Source organism: Nicotiana tomentosiformis, chromosome 8 (assembly GCF_000390325.3).
Source record: "Nicotiana tomentosiformis chromosome 8, ASM39032v3, whole genome shotgun sequence".
NCBI classification, from domain to species: Eukaryota; Viridiplantae; Streptophyta; class Magnoliopsida; order Solanales; family Solanaceae; genus Nicotiana; species Nicotiana tomentosiformis.
The window spans coordinates 72091107-72115535 of NC_090819.1; the positions used below are offsets into that span (position 1 = coordinate 72091107).

Consider the following 24429-nt stretch of genomic DNA (forward strand, 5'->3'; position numbering starts at 1 on the left):
GGTTTATTGAACTATTGTTGGCTTGAAAGTTGTGATTGGGGTTCATTTGGAATATTCGTTTAACCTCTCTCCTTGACGTTATTTATGCTTCCTACCTTGTTTGTCATTGATATACATATGCTTGGTGAGGAAGAGTGTAAATCACGAAGGGTGATGCCATTCCATTGTATATTATTATCATGTGAGGGAGAGTGTAAAGCATGAAGGGTGATGCCGTGCCATTTCATATATTTTATCATGTGAAGAAAAGCGTAAATCACGAAGGGTGATGACGTGCCATTTTATTTGAGATTAAAAGCACGAAGTGTGATGCCATTCCATTTCATTTGAGAGTAAAAGAACGGAGGGTGATGTCGTGTCATTTCATTTATATTACCATGCTTTTATGTTATCATGAGTTCATGGTACAAAGGGTGTTTCCGTGTAGGCGAGGACGAGGGACATCTTTTCCTTGTGTATACATTCATGTTGTTACCTGAAATTGTTACTATTGCACCTATGTTATCTACGTTACTTGTTATTGTTGTTCTGTCTTTGTCCTCTATCTCGATTGTTATTGTGTTGTACATGCCTTCTATATGTTTAACTTGCAAAGATCATACCTTCCTTCCTGTTGTTATATCTACACCCATGTCGTATCTAGTTTGTTGCACTTTAGTATAAGCCTTCTAGCATGTTAGCCATTTATGCCTTTACTTGTTGGCTTATAAAGATCATGTTTTCCACTCTTATTTTTTATATTAACATTTATGCCTTCTACCATGCTAGTTAGGTGAAATTATGTTCTTCTTTCATAATTGATGTCATCATGCCTATGCCTCCTACCTAGTCTATTACAGTTGTCCATATGCACTGCCTTGTTCATCATTGCTACTTGTGTATTTCCTACTTTGTCATTACTTTTATCGACATTTCTTTCACCTGGTTGGTACTGTTATATGTATATTTAGTGAGGATGAGATAAATGCACGAAGGGTGTTGCCGTGTCATTTGATTTGATGTCTAGAGTATATTTCTCACACTATGAAATTTATGAATTTATTACCGTGATTCACTGGTTATCGCTCTGAGGAAAGGATTGGTCGTTATATTGAGGAATATTAATTGTGGTTCTTCTAGAAATCATTTATTGCTTCACATATTAGTTTCCTTGTACTCTATTCTGTTATGTTCCAGTATTGTTCTATTGCCAGTCTTCTGCACAAGTTATATCAGTGAGTATCTGTTAACTAAAAAGCCTCGTCACTACTTCACTTAGGTTAGTCAAGATACTTATTGAGTACATGGGTTCGGTTGTATTCATACTACAGTTTTGCACCTTGTGCACAAATTTTGGAGCGGAGCTGCGAGTGATGATGAAAGCTGACTCTGAAGTTGTTCGTGCCTTCCGGATGTGGCTACCATATGTACCTGGGTAGTTCTAGAGTTGAATTATGGTTAAGTACATTTCAAACATAAATTGAATTTATTTCATATCCGTTTTTTCAATAACCTAGTCGTAGTATATCATGTCTTGTACTACCAGTCCTTGGTATATAGTATGGAATCAAATTATATCATTTGTTGGTCACGTTTATTTTTATTAGAATTGTATTAACTATTAATTGGCTGACCTAGTGGGTCGAGTAAGGTACCATCACGACAAGTGGATTTTGGGTCATGACACATGTTTATCGGGAGACTTCTAATTCTTAGAAGTAAGCTCAAGAACCTGGTTCTTAAGGTATTTGACCTATTTCTCTAAACTAGCATTATCAGATTCAAGCTCTTTGATATGAAGTTTGACACAAGAAAGGTTGCTTATTAGTTGATCATTTCCAGTACTCATTTTATCCATGTCATTCATCAAGGTCACAATTATGGACATTAGTTGTTTTTTGGACATAGCATGTATATTTTCTTTAAAGTCATATATACTTACTTGGTTTGCTTCATCTTCAGTTTCTGAATCACTCGTGGCCATTATTCATATCACTTCTTCCTATGTTTTGGATTCTTCAATCGCCATCAAAGCCACTTTGATGTTTTCATTTCCAAAGTCCTTTCCTAAGGTTATCCATATATCATGAGCAGAGATGCAAGAAGACACTCTGAGGAGAGTGTTTCTAGATAGGCTTCTCTAGAGCAAGTCCTTTACTTTAGCATTTTTCTGAACTAGCTGACGATCTTCCTCATCATATTCCTCTTCTTTTTTGTTGCACCTGTTACCTTCACTATCCAATTTGATCGGGAGAATTGGCCAATGACTGAAAATTACCCATAGGTCAAAGTCAGTAGCCTAAATAAATATTTCCATACGTAGCTTCCATTCATCATAGTGGTGTTTATCAAACAAAGGAGGTCTTCCAATATGCATTCCAAGCTGTATTAGGGGTTCTGTCTTCACAGCTTGGTGTTCATCATTCACAACACAGAGAATTATAGCCTCATCTTCCTTTTCTTCCTCTTGATCACTTACACTGTCCTCATATGCTGCCAAGAATGCCTACTTCATTGCTTCAGTAAATACTTTGCCTAGGATTTTTCCTTCGTTGGAACACTTTTCTCTCAACTTCTCTCATTTCTCTTTTTCAGCTCGTTCTTTCCTCCGCTCAATTTACCATATTGGGCAGTCCTTGACCATGTAATCTAGCTTGCCACACTTGTAGCACCCATTATAGTTAGCTTTGTCGATCTTCTTGGGCTTACTATCGGTCTCTCTCTTGGATGCACTTTTGGAATTCTTCATAAACCTCTTGAACTTGGCAAACATTACTAGATCAGGATCATCATAGTGAGATCATAATCGTCAGACGCTTTATGAATCAATGTCTTATCCTTCTTTGGTTCATCATTGCGCAGTTCTATCTTTCTTATTTCATGAGTTTTTAAGTTTCCAACCAACTCATCAAGTGAGATTTTGCCCAATTCCTTGGCTTCCTAGATTGCAGTGACTATTGATTCCCATGAAGATGGAAAGATTCTTAGAACTTTGCTAACCAACTCTTCTGAGGTAAATACCTTTCCAAGTGATTTCAGTTCATTGGTTATTATAGTGAATCTAGTCATCATATCCTGGATCGGCTCAGACTCCTTCATGGAGAAAAGTTTATAGTTTCTCATGAGTAGCTCAATCCTTGATATCTTTACTTGGTTTGTTCATTCATGAGCCTTTTGGAGTGCATCCCATATCTTCTTCGCATTAGAGCACACAAAAATTTTATTGTACTCATCAAGACGAAGTCCGGAGATAAGGAGTTTCTTAGCCTTTGCATTCTTCTCCATCATTCTGAAATACGCTGCTAAAAATTTGGAGGGGTCCTTAGGAACTATTTCATTTTATGCATTTTGTTTAATAGGAGACAAAGGACCTTGGTTGTCACTACCCAAAATCCACTAAAGGTCATTATGGAACCTAACACCGCCGTCAGGCAAGCCAACGGTGATCTATCAACTTACTTACTCATTTTAGCAATTTTTAAAATCATAATTTTTATTAATTAGATAATATAAAATAGAATTTACAGGATGAATGATAATATGTACATGAACTACAATGCTGAATATGTACCCGATATCACAAGTGCATGAGTATCAACTAGGAAATAAATAACTCTGATGGAGACTCTGCAGGCTACGGATCGTAACGTGAAATGCAGTTCATAAATTCCCCGCAATAGCCGCACCTCTGTGCCTAAAAGACCACCAGACATATATATACATGTACAATAAGTGCAGCAAGTGTAGCATGAGTACATAAATCAACGCATACCCAATAAGTATCTAGCCTAACCCTAGAGAAGTAGTGACGAGGGGTCGACATCGACACGTACTAGTGGTCCAATAAGATAGATACAATAGCAGTAAACAAATGTGAGTCAGTGTAAATAAACGAAATAACAAATGTAAATACATGGTACAGTCTCCTCTCAGCAATAACTCAAGCTCCCAGCTAATAGTTACCTCCTCATTCAGAGTATATAAATAATGGACCTCACCAAATAGGTCGTCACAGTTCAAATCAGAAAAAACTCACAGATATACTAGCTTCTTGCCAATTATTACATATATTATAGAAATGCCGAGGTGTACGGCTCGATCCATTATAAAATTTTCGAACCATAGATACATCTATTTTTATTGCCGAGGCAAACGGCCGGATCGCATCATAATATGCACAATACCGAGGGTCGAACGGGACAAACCATAGATGTATCTATTATACCGTCGAGGCGAACGGCCCAATCCCATTAGAATAAGAAACGTTGACGTGTCCTTGACCCCACTCACGAATAGACGTGTGAGTTGTAAATTTTAAGGGAACCTTTCGATGAGAACACATAACGCGGGAGAAATTCGTAAGAGGAGTACAATTATCTCGCGGCTAATCATGAAGCCCGTCGAATCTCTACAATAGGAAGTCTATCACTCTACAGAAGTCTAGTCTCTAGTCGCAACATAAAATAAAGGAATTTAACAGGCAAGAGACAACTCAAATAATACTGTTATAGCATGGCGGAAACCTAAGTCTACCCGGACATAAAATGAATCTAGCTACGTATCGACTCTCGTCACCTCGTGCATACGTAGCCCCCGCAACAAGTAGCACATAACAAATACGACACCTAAGGATAGTTTCCCCCTCACAGAGTTAGACAGGAGACTTGCCTCGCTCTGAAGTTCCATAACCGGCTCTGACTCCACTCAAACACATCAACCTGATGCTCGTCTCTTCAAAACTAATCAAACAACGTACAAACCAATCAAAATATAATCCTATACGTATAATTTAACAATTTATAATGATTCCCAGCTTCGCTCAAAAGCTAACAAGTCAACCCTTGAGCCCACGTGCCTGGATTCCAAAAAGTTTCAACGATAAACTTTACCCACAACACCACGAACGAAAATATGTAACTTATTCCATATTCCATGTCCAATTTCATGGTCAAAATCCAAAAATGCCAATTTCTAGGTTTTCTACCAAAATTTCAAATTTCTACTAATTCCCATGTAAACATCCGTACATAATCCAAGTATTTGACTCACAATAGGTGGGAATAACTTACCTTGCCATAGATGATGAAAACCTCCACTTGAAGCTCTCTAAAAATCGCCCAAAACCAAGAGAGAATGAAAGAAAATGGGCCAAATCCCGTTCTTAAAAGAACAAACTGCCCACCGACCTTTCGCATCTGTGGTCCATTAGCCGCTTCTGCGACTCCGCAGATACGATGCTCCTCCTCGCTTCTACGGCTAGCCTCGTTTCTGCGGACAAAAGGTCCGCTTTTGAGGACTCAATTCTACGGCAACATTGTCGCTTCTGCGAAGCATGCCTCCCTCTCACTTTCCGCTTCTGCGATCGATCCACTGCAAGTGCGACTCCAATTCTGAGGTCCACCTACCTCTTCTGCGACTCCTCAGTTCACTCCCAGCCACTTCTGCGGCCCCCGAGCCACTTCTTTGGTCATGCAGGTGCGGGAATTCCTTCGCACCTGTGACCTCGACCTATCTCCCTTCTAGACGCTTCTGCGGTCCACTGCCTCACTTCTGCGATGAAGCTTCCACAGAAGCGGTTGCACCAGTAACCAGAATCCTCCAGCTTCTCCTTAAGTCTAAAACGATTTGTTAACCATATGGAATCCACCCAAGGCCCTCGGGACCTTAATCAAATATACCAACACGTCCCAAAATACAATACAAACTTATTCGAAGCCTTAAACCGCATCAAACAACATCAAAATCATGAATCGTTCCTTGAATCAAACTTAAATTGTTTTTTGAATTTCCAAATACTATATCTTGTGCCGAAACCCATCAAATCAATCCGAAATTACTTAAAATTTTGCACACAAGTCATAAATGACACAACAAAGCTATTCCAAGGCTCGAAACCCTAAATGGACATCGATAACATCAAAATCCACTTCAAACAAAACTTATGAAATTCTTAAACCTTTAAAATGTCAACCTTCCATAATAAGCATCGGAATGCTCCTGGGTGATTCGATACTCAACCCGAACATACGCCCAAGTCATAAATCATCATATGAACCTATAGGAACCTTCAAATCCCAATGCCGAGGTATTTTATTCAAAACTCAATTCTTAGCCGATTTTTCCAACTTAAGGCTCCCGAGAATAGAACTTTCTTTCCAAATTAACTCTAAACTTCCTGAAGTTCAATTCCGACCACACGTATAAGTTATAATACTCGAAGTGATAATTTTACACTTGTGCATACTACATTTTTGAAAAACAATGCCCCATTGCCACTAATTACGAATTATGAGCACACATTTGACTTTTGTGACTTTGTAATGAAATTGAAGATGGATGATGAGTGCTAATTGATTGACCACCCCATGATATTGTGTTACTAGTTGCTAATTGTAGTATAACTTCTTAGTTTTGTTAGTGGTCAATTAGTGTAACTTCTTGATTTTCTTTTCTTAGTTACTAGTTTAGCTTATTGGTTTTGTACTTTAACGTAGTGTATTGTGCTCGTTAGTAGTTGTTGTAATGTTATTCAGGTGGCTGGGTGGGTTGGTGATGCTTTATGAGTTTCTTATGTTGTACTTGTATATGTTGTACTTGTGAACATGCCAATGACATATGTGTGGGGTGGTTACCCCGGTGGTCTTGCATTTTGTTCTAAGTGTTGTGGCTAAATGTGTTCGTCTTTTGCAGGTACAATGTCTCATCGTCCAAGTAAGTGAGCAAACACTGGTTCCTCTAGAGTTGTCTCAATTAGTAAAAGAAGAGGTAGGCAGGCATAATCTACTACCCCAGTGGAAGATGAAATGGATCAAATTGACCCTGATGCTAACGTGGTCCCGGAGTGCAAGTTTCACATTTGGGTTGTTCCAGCTCATGCTAGACATTGGTATAGGATCTTTGTCCCTTCTGTGAACCCGGATCCCGAGGTTGGAATTGATGATGGGAAGCTGGGTTGGAAGTACTCTATGATCTACAAAAACATTAGGGCCTTGGGCTTTGAGAGTTTGTTCCATCCCAGTGATGCATTGAATGTGAACTTAGTTAAGGAAATCTATGCAAACTAGCATCCCGAGGCTAGTTTGGATGCTATGTACCGGGTACAGGTGCGAGGCAAAGTAACCCCTTTTTCATCTCAGGTGATCAACCAGATTATGGGATTCACAAAGCACTCTCACAAGTTGTTCAAGAGGTTTCTTCATCACTCAGACTATCCTAATATCTGACGCCAGTTGTTTGGACCTAACATTGTGGTTACTAGAACGTGAGATAGCAGTTAGTGTCACAAGGATATGAAGAAGGGCACATTCCAACGTCCAGCTAAGGTTCTTTTGCGACTGATCAACACCAAGACTATGCCAACTCAGAGTGATACTGATGTATCGAGGGTGAAGGTTTGTCTGATTTATGCCCTCTTGACCAGGATAAAGTTCGACCTCGAAAATATCATGCTTGAGCACATGGCTAGAGTGTGGCCAGTTTGGACCCGCTGCCTATTTTACCCGAGTATGATCACTTTGCTACTAAGGACACACCATGTGGAGGAGGAGCCTCACTCTGATCAGACGATCCTGATACCGCGATCTATTAAGGCATTTGATGTTACGACTGTGATAGACCCTCCTCCTCTACTGCTACTATGGACTAGAGGATGGTTCGTGCAGATGAGACATTGCAGTTGATGTTCGCTGATATGATCCTTCACGCTGATAGGGGGAGACTGACTTGTGGCATATGAATTTTACTTCTAAGAGAGAGTAAATTATTTCTATCTTAAGTTCCTAATTGTTCTTGAATTTTATTGTGATTGGAACTACTCTCTATCTTTGGTGTGAGGGCACATAATTTGTGAAGGAAAGGCAAAGTCTTTGGCATCTGTGTTAGAGTAAGTAAGCAGGTTTTGAAAAAATATGTGGTTCTTGTGAGTTGAGTCTTGAGGCTAAGCGATTGTGGTATAGTGCTTAATTTTCTTAAAATACTCTTGGTATGATAGGTTAGATAAGTTGTATGATGAAAAGGTTGTCTCTATGTGAAGTGCAGTTTGATTGCTCGAGGAAGAGCAATGGTTTAAGTGTGGGGTGTTGATGGTAGGCTAGAAACCCGTGTTTTGTACTCTAATTACTGCACTTTACTCATGTTTGAGCTTAAATGATGATAATTTGCACTTATTACGTGTTTTATACCTTGCAGGAAATGATTCCAAGTCAAGAAGATAAATTAGAGAAAAATTGAACAATTTGGACCTTTGAAGTCTGAGTAAAACTCCAAGAATTTAAAGAGGGGTCGCGTTCGAGGGTCGATGACCAAGTCTGGATAACAAAAATGAGAAAAGAATATTACTATGAGAAAAAAGCAATGCCGCACCTCATTGGGCACTGTGAGGCGCTGTGCGACAGTGCAATTGAAGATCTTCTAAAAAGCCTACTCTCTAAACTTTTTCACTCGCGCGCCGTGCCTGTGCAATTTTGTCCGAGTATTTTTTCACTTCGGCTTGGAAAGGGAAGTTCCGTCTGTACCCGTTTATACATAGAATAAACACACCAAAAATACGATTTTGGAAGGACTTTTGACCTACGAAGGATTTGAGGAGCAACTAAGGCAAGAAGACACACGGTTTATCAAGATTTCAACCAACAATCGGTACACTATGGGACTTAGTATTGAATCATTAACGTTGATGTTTTCTATGTCTTTAAACCTTTTTGAGATGACTTTTTCCATTTCTATGCAGTTGTTTTCCCTTAGGGTGTTGACAGACATGGTGTATTGATAATTTGACTAGGGATTCGATTCTTGATAATTGCTTGACTTAGTTGATGGAGTTTTGAATTATTTTGTGAAGTTTTTCATTATATTGCTTAATCGAAAGATGAGTTTGATATTGAATTTCTTTACATCTTATGCTTTAGTTTAAATTTGTGATTCAACTAGGTAATCAAAAGAGCCTCTTGCATATTAATCGAACTAGAAAATAGGAAAATATTTGTGAGAGATTACCCTTTTGACTAAAACCAGCATTATATTCATTGCAATTGTTCAGCGTGCTTCGATTGGATTATTTCCAAAAATTAACATTAAATCGAAAGAAGAACTTTAACTTTAAGTGTAATCTAATTATCTAGTGAATTCGTGAGAATCGTCAGTATTATAGAGTAAACTACTTCAAGAATTGGATCCCGAGCCAATTATCTTGCACCTGTCTAGTCAACTACCCTTATTTCTCTTACTGATATTTCTGTGTTTCTCAACTCTTGTCTTCTATGATCAATTGATAGTTGCTTTAATTTTACTAAATAATTACAATTGATAATCATTCCAATCAAGTGTTAATTTTTCTTGATAACAATTAACTAGAGATTAGTCGAATACTATTGTCATAACCCGAAATCCCAACTACGGGGCCGTGATGGCACCTAACATTCACTTGCTAGGCAAGCAAAATAAAGCTACACAATATTCATTTAACAAATTAAAAGCAGTTAAATAAGAAGTAAAAACTATAGAATTTCAAAAGGTCGGCCTGGAGGGAGATTTTAGTAGCAGCAGAGGCCCGCATGCCCTTGGTGTAGGAATATGCACTTTGGGGCTTCTTTATGGACTAGACCATATGCTACAGGTGTGGTATGATTGGTCACATTCAGAGGGATTGTCGTTCGTCCCACCAGAGCATGGGCAGGGGCACATCACAACCAACTAGTTTTGCAGCTACTACCTCCGCAGCACCTCCTCCAACTCGAGGCACTCCAGCACCCGCAGGGCATTGTGCATCTAGGGGTGAAGCACAGAGTTTGGGAGGAACCAACCGTTTCTATGCTATGAGGGGTCGCCAGAGTTCAGAGGCTTCTCCAGATGTTGTCACAAGTATATGGACTATCGAATCTCATGATGTATATGCTCTTATTGATCCATGTTCCCCTTTGTCATATGTCACTCCTTATGTTGCTATGGAACTTGGGATAGAACCGGAACAACTTCATGAGTTGTTCTCTCTATCTACTCTAATTGGTGAGTCTATTATGGCTGCGCGGGTTTATAGGGATTATGTTATAACGGTGCATGGTCAGGACACCATGGATGATCTCATTGAATTGGGGATGGTTGATTTTGATGTAATAATGGGGATGTACTAGCTTTATTCATGTTTTGCCAATCTTGATTGTCGAACTAGGACTGTTAGGTTTGAATTCCCAAATAAGCCAGTTATTGATTGGAAGGGGGATGATGTGGTGCCGAAGGGTAGGTTTATTTCCTAACTCAAGGCCACGAAGATGATCAACAAGGGGTGCATTTACCATATGGTCCGGGTTACGGAAACCAATGCTGAGGCACCTACACTTGAGTTCGTGCCTGTTGTGAATGAATTTCCAGAAGTCTTTCCGGATGAGCTCCCTAGGATCCCATCAGACAGGGAGATTGATTTTGGGATTGATGTGGTGCCAGGCACACAGCCTATATCTATTCCACCCTACATAATGGCACCGATAGAATTGAAGGAACTAAAGGAACAATTGAAGGACTTGCTCGAGAAGTGTTTCATCCAGCCGAGTGTGTCGCCTTGGGGCGCACCTGTTCCTTTTTTATGGAATAAAGACGCGTCATTGAGAATGTGTATTGACTATCGGCATCTCAACAAGGTCAAGATCAAGAATAAGTACCCACAACCAAGGATAGATGAGTGTCTTGATCAATTTCAGGGTGCTAGGTATTTCTCTAAGATTCATTAAAGATCCGGGTATCACCAATTGCAGATCAGGGAGCAAGATATTTCAAAAACAGATTTAAGAACCTAGTATGGGCACTTTGAATATCTGGTAATGTCTTATGGGCTAACAAATGCCCTGGCAGCTTTCATGGATCTTATGAATCAAGTCTCCAAGCCTTTTCTCGACTCCTTTGTGATAGTGTTCATTGACAACATCCTTGTATATTCACGAAGTTGAGAGGACCATGTCGATCATCTCAGGGCAGTTTTGCAAACTCCATATCAGCACAAGTTGTTTGCGAAGTTTTCAAAGTGTAAATTTTGGCATGAATCTCATATTTTTGGGTCATGTCGTCTCCAGGGAAGGAATTAAGGTTGATCCGCAGAAGATTGCAGCTGTCGAGAATTGACCGAGGCCTACAACTTCAACAGAGATTTGCAGTTTCTTGGGCTTAGCTGGGTATTACAGAAAATTTGTGAAGGGGTTCTCTAATCTTGCCTCTCCATTGACTAAATTGACTCAGAAGGCATTTAAGTTCCTATTGTCAGATGCTTGTGAAAGGAGCTTTACAGAATTGAAATCAAGATTAACTAAGGCACTGGTGTTGAACCTTCTAGAGGGTACGAATGGGTTTGTGGTATATTGTGATGCTTCGAGAATCGGACTAGGATGTGTATTGATGCAACATGGCAAGGTGATCGCTTATGCTTATAGGTAACTCGAGAATCATGAGAAGAACTATCCAACACATGACTTAGAGCTCGCGGTGGTGGTTTTTGCATTGAAGATTCAGCGTCATTATTTGTATGGGGTCCATGTGGATATATTCATGGACCATAAAAGCCTTAAATATATTTTAAAGTAGAAGAAATTGAATCTGAGGCAGAGAAGATGGCTTGAGTTACTCAAAGATTACGACATCGATATCCTATATCATCTGGGTAAGGCTAATGTTGTGGCGGATTCTCTTAGCCAAAAATCTATGGGTAGTTTGGCTCACTTGCAGGCATATCAAAGGCCGTTGGCCAAAGAGGTTAATCGGTTGGCTAGTTTAGGAGTTCATCTTGCAGTCTCTGGTTAAAGAGGGGTGATTATACAAAATAGGGCTGAATCATCGCTAGTTCTGGAAGTGAAGGATAAGCAATACAATAATCCATTGTCAACAAGATGAAGACCGAACATCAAAGGCCCGATAGTAAGACAGAACATAAAAATTCCGATGTGAAAATCGGAGATGATCAATATGGACTTTGTGGTAGGACTACCTCGCACTCCTCGAAAGTTCGACTCGATTTGGGTGATTTTGGATCGACTCACGAAATCAGCACACTTCTTACCTTTTAAGGCTACCAATGCGGCGGAACAGTATGTTCAGTTGTATATCAAGGAAATAGTTAGGTTGCATGGAACTCTAATTTCCATCATTTCTGATCAGGGGGCACAATTCACAACCAATTTCTAGAAGAAATTTCAGCAAGGTTTTGGTACGCAGGTGAATCTTATTATAACCTTTCACCCGCAGACCGACGGGAAGGCTGAGCGGACTATTCAGATGCTTGAGGATATGTTGCGTGCTTGTGTTCTGGACTTCAAAGGTATTTGGGATGATCACTTGCCACTCATAGAATTTTCCTACAACAACTGTTATTACAATAGCATACAGATGGCACCGTTCGAGGATTTATATGGTAAAAGATGTAGATCTATCATTGGGTGGTTCGAGATTGGGGAAGCAGAGTTGATAAGACCAGACCTCGCGCATTAGACTATGGAGAAGGCTAAGATCTTTAAGGAGCGGTTGAAAACTACTCAGAGACGTCAGAAGTCCTATTTGGATGTTCATCATTGGGATCTGGAAGTCAAAGAAGATGATTGGGTATTCTTGAAGGTTTCCCCTATGAAGGGTATGATGTTGTTTGGTAAGAAAGGTAAATTGATTTCGAGGTATGTCGGACCGTACAGAATCATTCAGAGGATTGGTCAAGTGGCCTACAAGCTAGAAGTACCTCCAGAAATGTCTTTAGTGCACTTAATGCTTCATGTATCCATGTTGAAGAAGGTGCTTGGAGATCCGTCACTTATTATTCTGGTTGAGACTATAGAGGTTAATGAAGAACTGACTTATGAAGAAATTCCAATTGCCATTCTTAATAGGCAAGTCCGAAAGTTGAGAAATAAAGAGATTGCCTCCGTGAAAGTGCTATGGTGAAACTAACAGGTTGAAGAGGCCATTTGGGAGACCGAGGAAGAAATGAAGAAGAAGTACCCTCATTTGTTGGAGTAGCTATGTAGTCGTTTCTGTAAAGTTTTCCCCTACGAATTATCGTTATCTATCACTTGTACAGTTTATGCTAAGGTTGTTCCTTTCTGATAATATATTGTCTATGAGGCCATGGTTGGTGTTAATTTCATGTTATATTGTTGTCACGCCGCGACCTCGGGGAGCTGGACCGGCGTTCAACCGAGATAACCCGGCCGAGCAAGCCTGCTAGATTGCCTTCTACCCAACTCACCCATAAATAAAGAGAAGATAAACTTCATTAATTAACACCAAGAGGGTTCATGAACAACACTAATTCCAACACCATTAGTTACTTCATTTATAAAGTTTAAAAATACATACATTTTTATAGTTTGAAGTGGAACATGTAATACACATACGATATTACTATCTTGACTTTCCCAATACCAATACACAACCCACACCATGTCTACAGATCCTCAAATAGATACAAAAGAGTATAATGATAGTGTTGGCAACAAGTCTCCGACTATACCTCAAAACATAATACACACAGAACAAAAGATGCACGACCCCGAAATGAAGTGGGGCTCACCAAGTCAACTGGGAAAAGAGTGTAACCGTTATCACTGGTCAATTCCTTCCGCTGTGGAACCATCTGCATCCATTAAAGCTGCAGCACCCCCATAAAAAGGGACATTAGTACATGTCGAATAGTACTAGTATGAAAACCCAACACCTATTCAAGGACTTGAAAATATAACATGAATATGGTGAATCATAGTAACAAGAAAAGGCTTAGATAGTCATTAAAGCCATAACAAATTTATTAAGATCTTTCAATAACATTTATAATTTTTTACACAAAGCGGCCTTTCCGCCTCACCCCAATATATGCGGGTGGAGGTGCAATCACAATACTAGAAACTCTACAAAAGCGGCCCCGCCGCCTTACCCCAATATATGTGGGTGGAGGTGTATTCCCAATACCACAACTCTACACAAAGCAGCCCCACCGCCTCACCCCAATGTATGTGGGTGGAGGTCTATTCATAATACCACAACTCTACACAAAGTGGCCCCACCGCCTTACCTCAATATATGCAGGTGGAGGTGTATTCCCAATACCACAACTCTACACCAAGCAGCCCCGCCACCTCACCCCAATGTATGCGGGTGGAGGTCTATTCATAATACCATAACTCTACACAAAGCGGCCCTGCCACCTCACCTCAATGTATACATGTGGAGGTGTATTCACAATGCCATACTTCGGATTCCCAAAACGATAATAGTTTGTACAAAAGATTTCCCTTCCAATCAACCATTTGGAACCTTTGGCCTTAGCAAATGTGAGTTCATATGGTGTCATCATATGAGAAATAAGGTCTTCTTCCCAAAAGGGGTATAACATAATTATGTTAAAAATAGAGAATCATTAACACATGAGGGTTCTAACACGTTATGCCAACCGGGAATCAATTTTACTAGTTTGAATACCCCACATCAATAGCGTTCCATGTTCAAACTTCACACGATGGAGTTTTGTAAGAACACGGGAATTCCAATACCAGAAACAAAAGAGTTTAGCCATCATACCTCGAAAGAGCTTTTCATAGTGCCACAATAATATCCCAACACTCCTAACGATGCCAATATATAAAGGAGGGGTGAATTATAAGTACGATTAGAGAAAATCGCATGGCAAGGGCTGTTACGACTATGACTTGGCCTTTACCTCAACTAATTCAACAACAAAACCACCCAAGATTACTCAACAACTTCTCACAGTCTCTATTAGCTCATGCATGTGATAAAATATACCCTCATCACCCACAATCAACCCAAACCCGAAATTGAAGATTTGGGGGAATAAATTCTTACCTTTTGAAGCCCTAGTAAGTTCATTTTGATGAAATTCCAAAGGTTTGATCAGAGTAGAGTAGTGAAATCCTTAATCATTCCTTTCCTCTCTCTAGAATAGCCCTCTCCTCTGTCTAAAATATCAAATAGTCCCCCAAAAATGAACCCTTAGGCTAGATAAATGAAATTGGGGTTGTTACATCTCGCGTTTAGTGCGTTAAAGTTTCGTCTTCAGTTAATCGACGTAGACTCGGGGATAAGATTATCTTGAGGTTAACGTATTTATGCTATTTATAACAAGCGATAAGTAAGTGTCATGAAGGATATAGGATACACGAATTAAAGAAAATGAGTTTCGTTGAAGGTTGTCGATTTGGGATAAAATACGATCCGAGCTATAATACCCGATATTTATGGACTAGTACCATATAAGATACCATATGACCACGATAGTATGCTGTGTAAAGTATATTAAAATGAGTAGTATTTTAAGTAGTTTGAGATAATTCCTAATTATGTGGGTAATTGATTAATTATCGTTTAACGGGACATTACCTAGTAAATTAATAAAATTCATAAGATAAGATTAACCCCCCTCCCCAAAAAAAAAATGTGGCAGCAAGCCACATATTAAAAGAAAGACTCTTAGTCATTTTTGGATTAGGTGGCACATAATTAACAACTAGAAGACACGTCATTCTCACTTTTTGTATAACAAGTCTTGTAAAAGTATTTTGGATACAACACTTCATAACAAGAACGTTAGCACTTCCTACAATCAAAACATTAGCCATTCCTACAAACAAAACATTAGACATTCTTACAATCAAAAATGTTAGCCAGTACTTGATAGTTAAAGAACACTACAATCAGAATCCACACCACAGGATTGTCAAAACCTAGATAATCAAATCATTGCATTTTATCTTTTTGTAAGCTACACTGTAAAAGGGAGTAGTACTCTTCTACTTAATTTTCTGCAAAAGTTTTGGTGACGCTAACTGTACAGAGGAGTCATCATCCTTAATTATAACGTGACATTTCTGCTTCAACGAGAATTTGAGCAAGAATATCATACGGATTTTTCCCTACTCCACGTATGTTAAGGCTAATCCCTCCTTTCTTTTGGCATGATCCATACAATATAAATGAAATGAGCAAATGCACAATTTTCATAAATGACTCTATTTATAGGAGTATTAGAGGTGCCTATGTTCTTGAATTCCCAAGTATGTTATTATCACATCTTCTGTTCATGGGTCCCAGAAAAATTCGTAGTTGATAAAGTTTAGCCGAAAGGTATATTGATCTTAGTAACATATTTTTATGGTCATATGGTACCTTGACCCTTGATCAGATGGTGTTATGTACGCGTATATATATATATATATATATATATATATATATATATATATATATATATATATATATATATATATATATATATATATATATATATATATATATATATACTCATATGTATATGGGATATGGGAAAAGGTTACGGCATTATATACGCACCACCACCTGATAAGTTGGTATATGTTGATGATGTTGCCCACAGTAGCCGAGACGATATGATGGGATGCCCTCAGAGGCTTGATGATGTTATGTACACCTATACCTATGCATGACATGACATTTATATGCACGTGCATGGTATTACAAATGTTTCAAAATTCACAAAGTTATTCAGACTTACAAATGGATTTCTTTACTCCATGTTTCATCTATGTCTTTCATGTACTGATTTTCATGCCTTACATACTCAGTACATTATTTGTACTGACGCCCTATTTTTCGGAGCCTGCGTTTCATGCCCGCATGTGTAGGTAGGCAAGCTGACGGTCCCCCTTGTTAGGATCCTTGATCAGCGAGAGTTGGCGTGCTCCACTTGATCCGGATCTGCTTTTGATTTTGGTATGATATGCTTGTATACATATATGGGTATGACGTGGCTCAGTCCCGTCTTTGTACAGTTGTATTTCTATTAGCGGTCTATAGACAGTTATGTATAGTTGAATAGTATGTGGCCATGTCAGCTTTCAGTTTTGGGTATATAGTTGTCTATAGCAGCCTTGCCAGCTTGACCATTGTATTTCGCACGTATATAAATATATGTCTTTTGGACAGGTTTTCCTCACACATGTTATTCTCGTAATTCAGCGGATATTATTCATGTTTATATCTTAGTCGCATGCTTAAGGGTGTTCGACAGGTAGGACTCGGGCACTCGTCGCGGCCCATCGGTTTGGGTCGTGACAAAAGTATTATCAGAGCAGTTCTGTCCTAGGATTGTCTACAGACCATGTCTAGTAGAGTCTTATTTATGGGTGTGTTGTGCACCACACTTATAGACATGAGGCTACAGGACATATAGGATGTTATCCTCTCTTTTCATCTTAGATCGTGCGATATAAGAATTCATGTTCCTAACAATGTGTTATATTTTCAGCGATGCCTCCAAAGACTACAACCGCCTAGAAGGGAAACTCCGTGGCTGGTAAGATTACTAGTAGAGCACCACGAGTGACCAGGGCTTGGGGAGAGTGTCATAGTGAGGTTCCATCTCAGACTTCACATACCTTGCTCTCTCCAGGAGAGCTACGAGGGGCACCAGCTCCAGCGCCCGCCCTTGTACATTCAGCCCCTCAGCCAGATGCACCGGGTCAGGAGATGAGGGATGCTATTCAGTTATTAACTCGATTAGTAGCCGCACAGGCTCTGCATCAGGAAATAGGTATTGGTCATGCAGATAGGTTTGTCAGTGCGAGGGTTCGTGGTTTCATTAATTTAGACCCTCCGGTATTCACGGGGGCAGATCCAAACGAGGACCCTCATGTATTTATTGATAGAATGCAGAGGATGTTGAGGGTAATGAAGGCCACTGCGACTGAGTCAGTTAAGCTAGCTTCCTATAGACTCCAAGATGTTGCAGTTAATTGGTACGAGTCTTGGGAATTGTCCAGAGGTGAGGATGCCCCTCCAGCAGTATGGCAGGAGTTTACAGAAGCTTTTCTTCGTCATTATCTACCACCATAGCTTAAACGGTCCATAGTTGATAGGTTCTTGACCCTTCGGCAGGGTAACATGAGTGTTCGAGAATACAGTCTTCAGTTTGATTTGTTGGCTAGGTATGCTCCAACTATTGTATCTAAGATGGAGGATAGGGTTCACCGGTTCGTGATGGGATTAGAGCTGCACTTGCTTAACGATTGTACGTCGATCTCACTTCAGCCAGACATGGATATTTCTCATATTTAGGCATACGCTTAGGGTGTAGAGGAGCGTAAGCAGAAGCAGAGGATGGATCATGAGCCTGATAGGGCCTAGAATAAGAGAGTGAGGTCTTCGGGTCCTTCTAGTGAGTTTCGAGGTGGTCAGAGGCAACAGTACCCGAGGTATCCAACCCATCCATCGGCTAGCGCACCCCTTTAGTTTGGTAGTAAGATATTTGATCGTTCCACATATTCAGGGTCTGGTCAGAATTCCAGGGCCTCAGGTTCTCTGTATAGGGGTGAGTCAAGTAACATGAGGCCACCCTTGCCACGATGTGCTCAGTGTGGTAAGCAGCATGTTGGGAAGTGCCGTATGGGGTTGGGTGTTTGTTATACTTGTGGTTATCCGGGCCACATTATGAGGGATTGTCCGATGAGAGGTGATGCAAGCATAGCTCATCCAGCGGGATCTGTAGCTGGTTTATCATTATCAGTATGCCCCCTTGGGAAAGGTTCACAAGCACCAATGAGTCGTGGTAGAGGCAGAGGCGGAGCATCTAGCTCGAGCAGTCCTCAGAACCGCATTTATACGTTGGAAGGACGACAGGATCAGGAGTCATCGCCTGATATTGTTATAGGTATATTATCAGTCTTCTCATATGATGTATATGCACTGATAGACCCAGATCCCACCTTGTCATATGTTACTCCGTTGGTTGCTAGTAAGTTTGGAATAAAACCTGAATTGGTTAAACCTTTTGAGGTATCTACACCTGTTGGGGACTCAGTGGTAGCTAAGCGAGTATATAGGGGTTGTATAATAGTGGTTCATAGTCGATCTACCGTAGCTGACCTAATCGAGTTAGATATGGTAGAATTTGATGTTATAATGGGTATGGATTGGTTGGCTTCTTGTCATGCCAACGTTGATTGTAGATCAAAGATAGTTCAATTTCAATTTCCAGGGGAGCCCGTTTTAGAGTGGAAAGGTAATACGGCGTCGCCGAGAGGTAGATTTACTTCCTATCTCAAGGCAAGGAAGATGATTAGAAAGGGCTATATTTATCACTTAGTTCAATTTCAGGATGTGGAAGTTGAGTCACCAACCATTCAGTCCATCTTTATGGTTAATAAATTTCCTGATGTTTTTTTCTGATGAACTTCCGAGTCTTCCGCCAGAGCGAGAAATTGAGTTTGCTATTGACCTACTACCATATACTCACACAATATCTATTCCTCCCTATAGAATGGCCCCCGCAGAGCTGAAGGAGTTAAAGGAACAACTGAAGGACTTGCTTGAAAAAGGCTTTATTAGACCTAGTACATCACCATGGGGAGCACCTGTGTTATTTGTGAGGAAGAAAGGTGGTTCCTTACGGATGTATATTGATTATAGACAGTTGAATAAGGTGACGATCAAGAATAAGTAACCACTCCCGAGGATTGATGATTTATTTGATCAGTTGCAAGGTGCCAATTATTTTTCAAAGACAGACTTGAGGTCCGGGTACCATCAGGTAAGGGTTAAGGAGGAAGATATTTCAAAGATAGCATTCAGGACCAGATACGGGCACTTTGAGTTTTGTGTCATGTCGTTCGGTTTGACCATGGCCCCAACAGTATTCATGGATTTGATGAACCGTGTGTTCAAGCCCTTTTTAGATCTGTTCATAATTGTATTTATCGATGATATATTGGTGTATTCTCGTTCAGAGGCTGAGCATGCAGATCATTTGCGTACTGCTCTTAGAGTTCTACAAAAAGGAAAGTTGTACGCAAAATTCTCTAAATGTAAATTCTGGTTGAACTCTGTAGCTTTCCTTGGGCATATCATTTCGAGTGAAGGTATCCGGGTTGATACATAAAAGATTGAGGCAGTAAAGACTTGGCCTACACCCATGACACCGACGGAGGTTCGTAACTTTCTCGGTTTGGCAGGTTATTACAGAAGATTTGTAGAGGAAATTTCTTCCCTTTCAGCACCTTTGACAAAGTTAACTCATAAGGGAGCAAAGTTTCAATGGACTGATGCTTGCTAATGGAGTTTCCAGTCATTGAAGGACAGATTGACTTCTGCACCAGTTCTAACGCTCCCAGAAGGGACCGATGGTTATGTTATCTATTATGACCCCTCGGGCGTTGGGTTGGGTTGTCTACTGATGCAGCATGGTAAGGTTGTAGCTTATGCTTCTAGACAACTGAGAAAGCACGAGAAGAATTACCCGACCCACGATTTAGAGTTAGCCGCAGTGATTCATGCACTAAACATGTGGAGGCACTACTTGTATGGCATTCATGTTGATATCTATACAGATCATAAGAGCCTCCAGTATATCTTCAAGCAAAAGGAATTGAATTTAGGTCAAAGGAGGTGGTTGGAGCTGACGTTGATATTTTATACCATCCGGGGAAGGCGGGCGTGGTAGCCGATGCCCTCATCCGTAGATCTATGGGTAGTCTGTCATATTTATAACCAAAAAAAAAAGGGAATAGCCCATGAGATTCATCAGCTAGCTAGCCTTAGAGTTCGGTTACTGGACTCAAGTGATATTGGAATTACTATTCAGGATACGACAACATCCTCTCTAGTAACTAAAGTGAAGGAACGCCAGTACGAGGATCCTATGTTAATTCATTATAGGTATACCACCCCTTAGAAGGATAAGACACCGTTTAAGATTACAAAAGCTGGGGTCCTCAGATATCGAGGACGATTATGTGTCCCTAATGTTGTAGGGCTGCGTCGGCAGGTTATGGGAGAAACTCACTATTCTCGTTATTCAATCCATCCAAGAGCAACAAAGATGTATCATGATATCAGGGAAGTATATTGGTGGGACGGAATGAAAAAGGATATAGTGGAGTTTGTTGCTCAGTGTCCTAACTGTCAGTAGGTTAAGATTGAGCATCAAAAATCCGATGGATTATTGTAGGCTATGGAGATTCCGACTTGGAAATGGGAAGTAATCAATATGGATTTCATCGTAGGCTTACCTCGTACCTAGCGTAAGTTCTATTCGATATGGGTGATTGTTGATAGGCTTACAAAGTCAGCCCATTTTCTGCCCGTTAGGACTACATATTCCGCAGAGGATTTTGCAAGACTTTATATTAAGGAGATACTACGACTACATGGTGTCCCTGTCTCTATTATCTCGGATCGAGGAGCTCAACTTACAGCTAACTTCTGGAGGTCCTTCCAAAAAGGATTAGGGACTCAGGTAAGTCTTAATACAACATTTCATCCCCAGACAGACGGACAAGCTGATTGTACTATTTAGACACTTGAGGATATGTTACGAGCTTGTGTGATAGACTTCAAAGGTAGCTGGGATAATCATCTGCTGCTTATTGAGTTTGCATATAATAATAGCTACCATTCCAGTATTCAGATGGCTCCATACGAAGCTCTTTACAGACGAAAGTGTAGGTCACCTATAGGGTATTTCGATGTTAGGGAAACTACGTTAGTAGGACCAGGATTGGTACAACAGGCAATCAAGAAAATTAATATTACACAGGAAAGTCTATTAGCAGTTCAAAGCTGTCAGAAGTCTTATGCTGATAATCGATGGCGAGACTTGGAATTTTAGGGTGACGATTGGGTATTCCTAAAGGTATCACCGATGAAAGGCATTATGAGATTCGAAAAAAGGGGAAAACTTAGCCATCGGTACATTGGACCATATAGGATCATACGCAAGGTAGGCCAGGTAGCATATGAGTTAGACTTGCCTTCAGACTTGGAGTCTGTACATCCAGTCTTTCATGTGTCTATGCTCTGTAAATGCATCGGAGATCCTTCAAGAGTTGTGTCAGTTGACGACGTTCAGGTCACAGAGCAGCTATCATATGAAGAAACTCCCATTGCTATATTATACAGACAGGTTCGGAGATTGAGAACTAAAGACGTAGCTTCGGTGAAAGTACTTTGGAGAAACAACAATGTGGAAGAAATGACTTGGGAGGCCGAGGAAGACATGAAGTCTAGATATCCCTACTTATTTCCTTCTCCAGAGAAGGGTTCGACTGCGACATCACAACCTTAAGGTACGTGTATGGATTCTTGTGTTAGTTATTCTCATTGGTCGTGTGAGGCCATTGTCGTTATTGATGATTGTGATCCTATGTGGCATTGAATTATTGAGTTTCTAGAAGAAGAGTTGGTAGTAATGTTGTTACAAAGGCGACTCTGCCAAAGTTATATAGATCCCGGGGAGTTAAACATTCGAGCACGAATGTTTCTAAGGGGGGAAGAATGTTACATCTCGCGTTTCGTACGTTAAAGTTCATCTTCAGTTAATCGACGTAGACTCGGGGATAAGATTATCTTGAGGTTAATGTATTTATGCTATTTATAACAAGTGATAAGTAAGTACCATGAAGGATATAGGATACACGAATTAAAGAAAATGAGTTTCGTTGAAGGTTGTCGATTTGGGATAAAATACGGTCCGAGCTATAATACTCGATATTTATGGACTAGTACCATACAAGGTACCATATGACCACGATAGTATGATGTGTAAAGTATATTAAAAATGAGTAGTATTTTAAGTAGTTTGAGATAATTCCTAATTATGTGGGTAATTGGTTAATTATCGTTTAACGGGACATTACCTAGTAAATTAATAAAATTCATAAGATAAGATTAACCCCCCTCCCAAAAAAAAAACGTGGCAGCAAGCCACATATTAAAAGAATGACTCTTAGTCATTTTTGGATTAGGTGGCACCTAATTAACAACTAGAAGACACTTCATTCTCACTTTTTGAATAACAAGTCTTGTAAAAGTATTTTGGATACAACACTTCATAACAAGAACGTTAGCACTTCCTACAATCAAAACATTAGCCATTCCTACAATCAAAACATTAGGCATTCTTACAATCAAAAACGTTAGCCAGTACTTGATAATTAAAGAACATTACAATCAGAATCCACACCACAGGATTGTCCAAACCTAGATAATCAAATCATTGCATTTTATCTTTTTATAAGCTACACTATAAAAGGGAGTAGTACTCTTCTACTTAATTTTCTGCAAATGTTTTGGTGACGCTAACTGTACAGAGGAGTCATCCTCCATAATTATAACGTGACATTTCTGCTTCAACGAGAATTCGAGCAAGAATATCATATAGATTTTTTCCTACTCCAGGTATGTTAAGGATAACCCCTGCTTTCTTTTAGAATTCGAGCAAATGCACAACTTCCATAAATGACTCTATTCATAGGAGTATTAGAGGTGCCTATGTTCTTGAATTCCCATGTATCTTATTATCACATCTTCTGTTCATGGGTCCCAGAAAAATACGTAGTTGATAAAGTTTATCCGAAAGGTATATTGAGATTAGTAACATATTTTTATGCACTTCACTCATTTATACATGTACATTGACCCATAACCAGATGGCGTTATATATATATATATTTACTCATATGTATATGGGATATGGGATATGGAAAAAGGTTACGGCGTTATATACGCACCACCACCTGATAAGTTGGTATATGTTGATGATGTTTCCCACAGTGGCCAAGACGATATGATGGGATGCCATCAGAGGCTTGATGATGTTATGTACACCTATACCTATGCATGACACGACATTTAAATGCACGTGCATGATATTATAAATGTTTCAGAATTCACAAAGTTATTCAGACTTACAGATGGATTTCTTTACTCCATGTTTCATCTATGTCTTTCATGTACTAATTTTCATGCCTTACATACTCAGTACATTATTCGTACTGACGCCCTATTTCCCGAGGACGGTGTTGCATGCCCGCAGGTGCATGTAGGTAAGCTGACGGTCCCCCTTCTTAGGATCCTTGATCAGCGAGAGTTGGCGTGCTCCACTTGATCCGGAGCTGCTTTTGATTTTGGTACGATATGCTTGTATACATATATGGGTATGACGTGGCTCACTCCCGTCTTTGTACAGTTATATTTCTATTAGAGGTCTGTAGACAGTTATGTATAGTTGGATAGTATGTGGCCTTGTCGGCTTTCAGTTTTGGGTATATAGTTGTCTATAGCAGCCTTGCCGGCTTGCCCACTGTATTCCGCACGTATATGTATATATATCTTTTGGACAGATTTTCCTCACGCATGTTATTCTCGTAATTCAGCGGATATTATTCATGTTTATATCTTAGACGCATGCTTAAGGTGTTCGACAGGTAAGACTCGAGCACTCATCGCGGCCCATCGGTTTGGGTCGTGACAAGGGTCGAGTTATAAGATTGGAAAAATTAAAACCCGACGCAGATCTGCAGTGGCATATGCGACTGCATAACACTTCTGCGATCCGTGAAATGGACCGCATAATGGCCCTCCAGAATTAGGCGTTTCTGCTTCACTCTGCGATAGGTCTACGGTTTGCAGACCGATTCTACAGTCGCATAATGGACCGCATAT

At 39.9% G+C, this 24429-nt stretch overlaps 2 protein-coding genes and 1 long non-coding RNA gene across 3 annotated transcripts; all 3 read left to right on the forward strand.

Annotated features, from left to right (window-relative positions):
• The first annotated feature begins 9644 nt into the window (after positions 1-9644).
• On the forward strand, positions 9645-10106 carry LOC138897662 (uncharacterized). Its single transcript, XM_070183660.1, has one exon. It carries the CDS (start codon positions 9645-9647, stop codon positions 10104-10106), a length of 462 nt encoding a protein of 153 aa, XP_070039761.1.
• A 2341-nt stretch (positions 10107-12447) lies between these two features.
• Positions 12448-12963, forward strand: LOC138897663 (uncharacterized). The gene is made up of 2 exons (XM_070183661.1): positions 12448-12783; positions 12898-12963. The coding sequence occupies exons 1-2, from the start codon at positions 12448-12450 to the stop codon at positions 12961-12963; spliced, it is 402 nt and encodes a 133-aa protein (XP_070039762.1).
• Positions 12964-16462: 3499 nt separating this feature from the next.
• LOC138896666 (uncharacterized) lies at positions 16463-24159 on the forward strand. Its single transcript, XR_011410054.1, has 2 exons — positions 16463-16791; positions 23983-24159. It is a non-coding gene; the product is annotated as an uncharacterized lncRNA (long non-coding RNA).
• Positions 24160-24429: the final 270 nt, after the last annotated feature.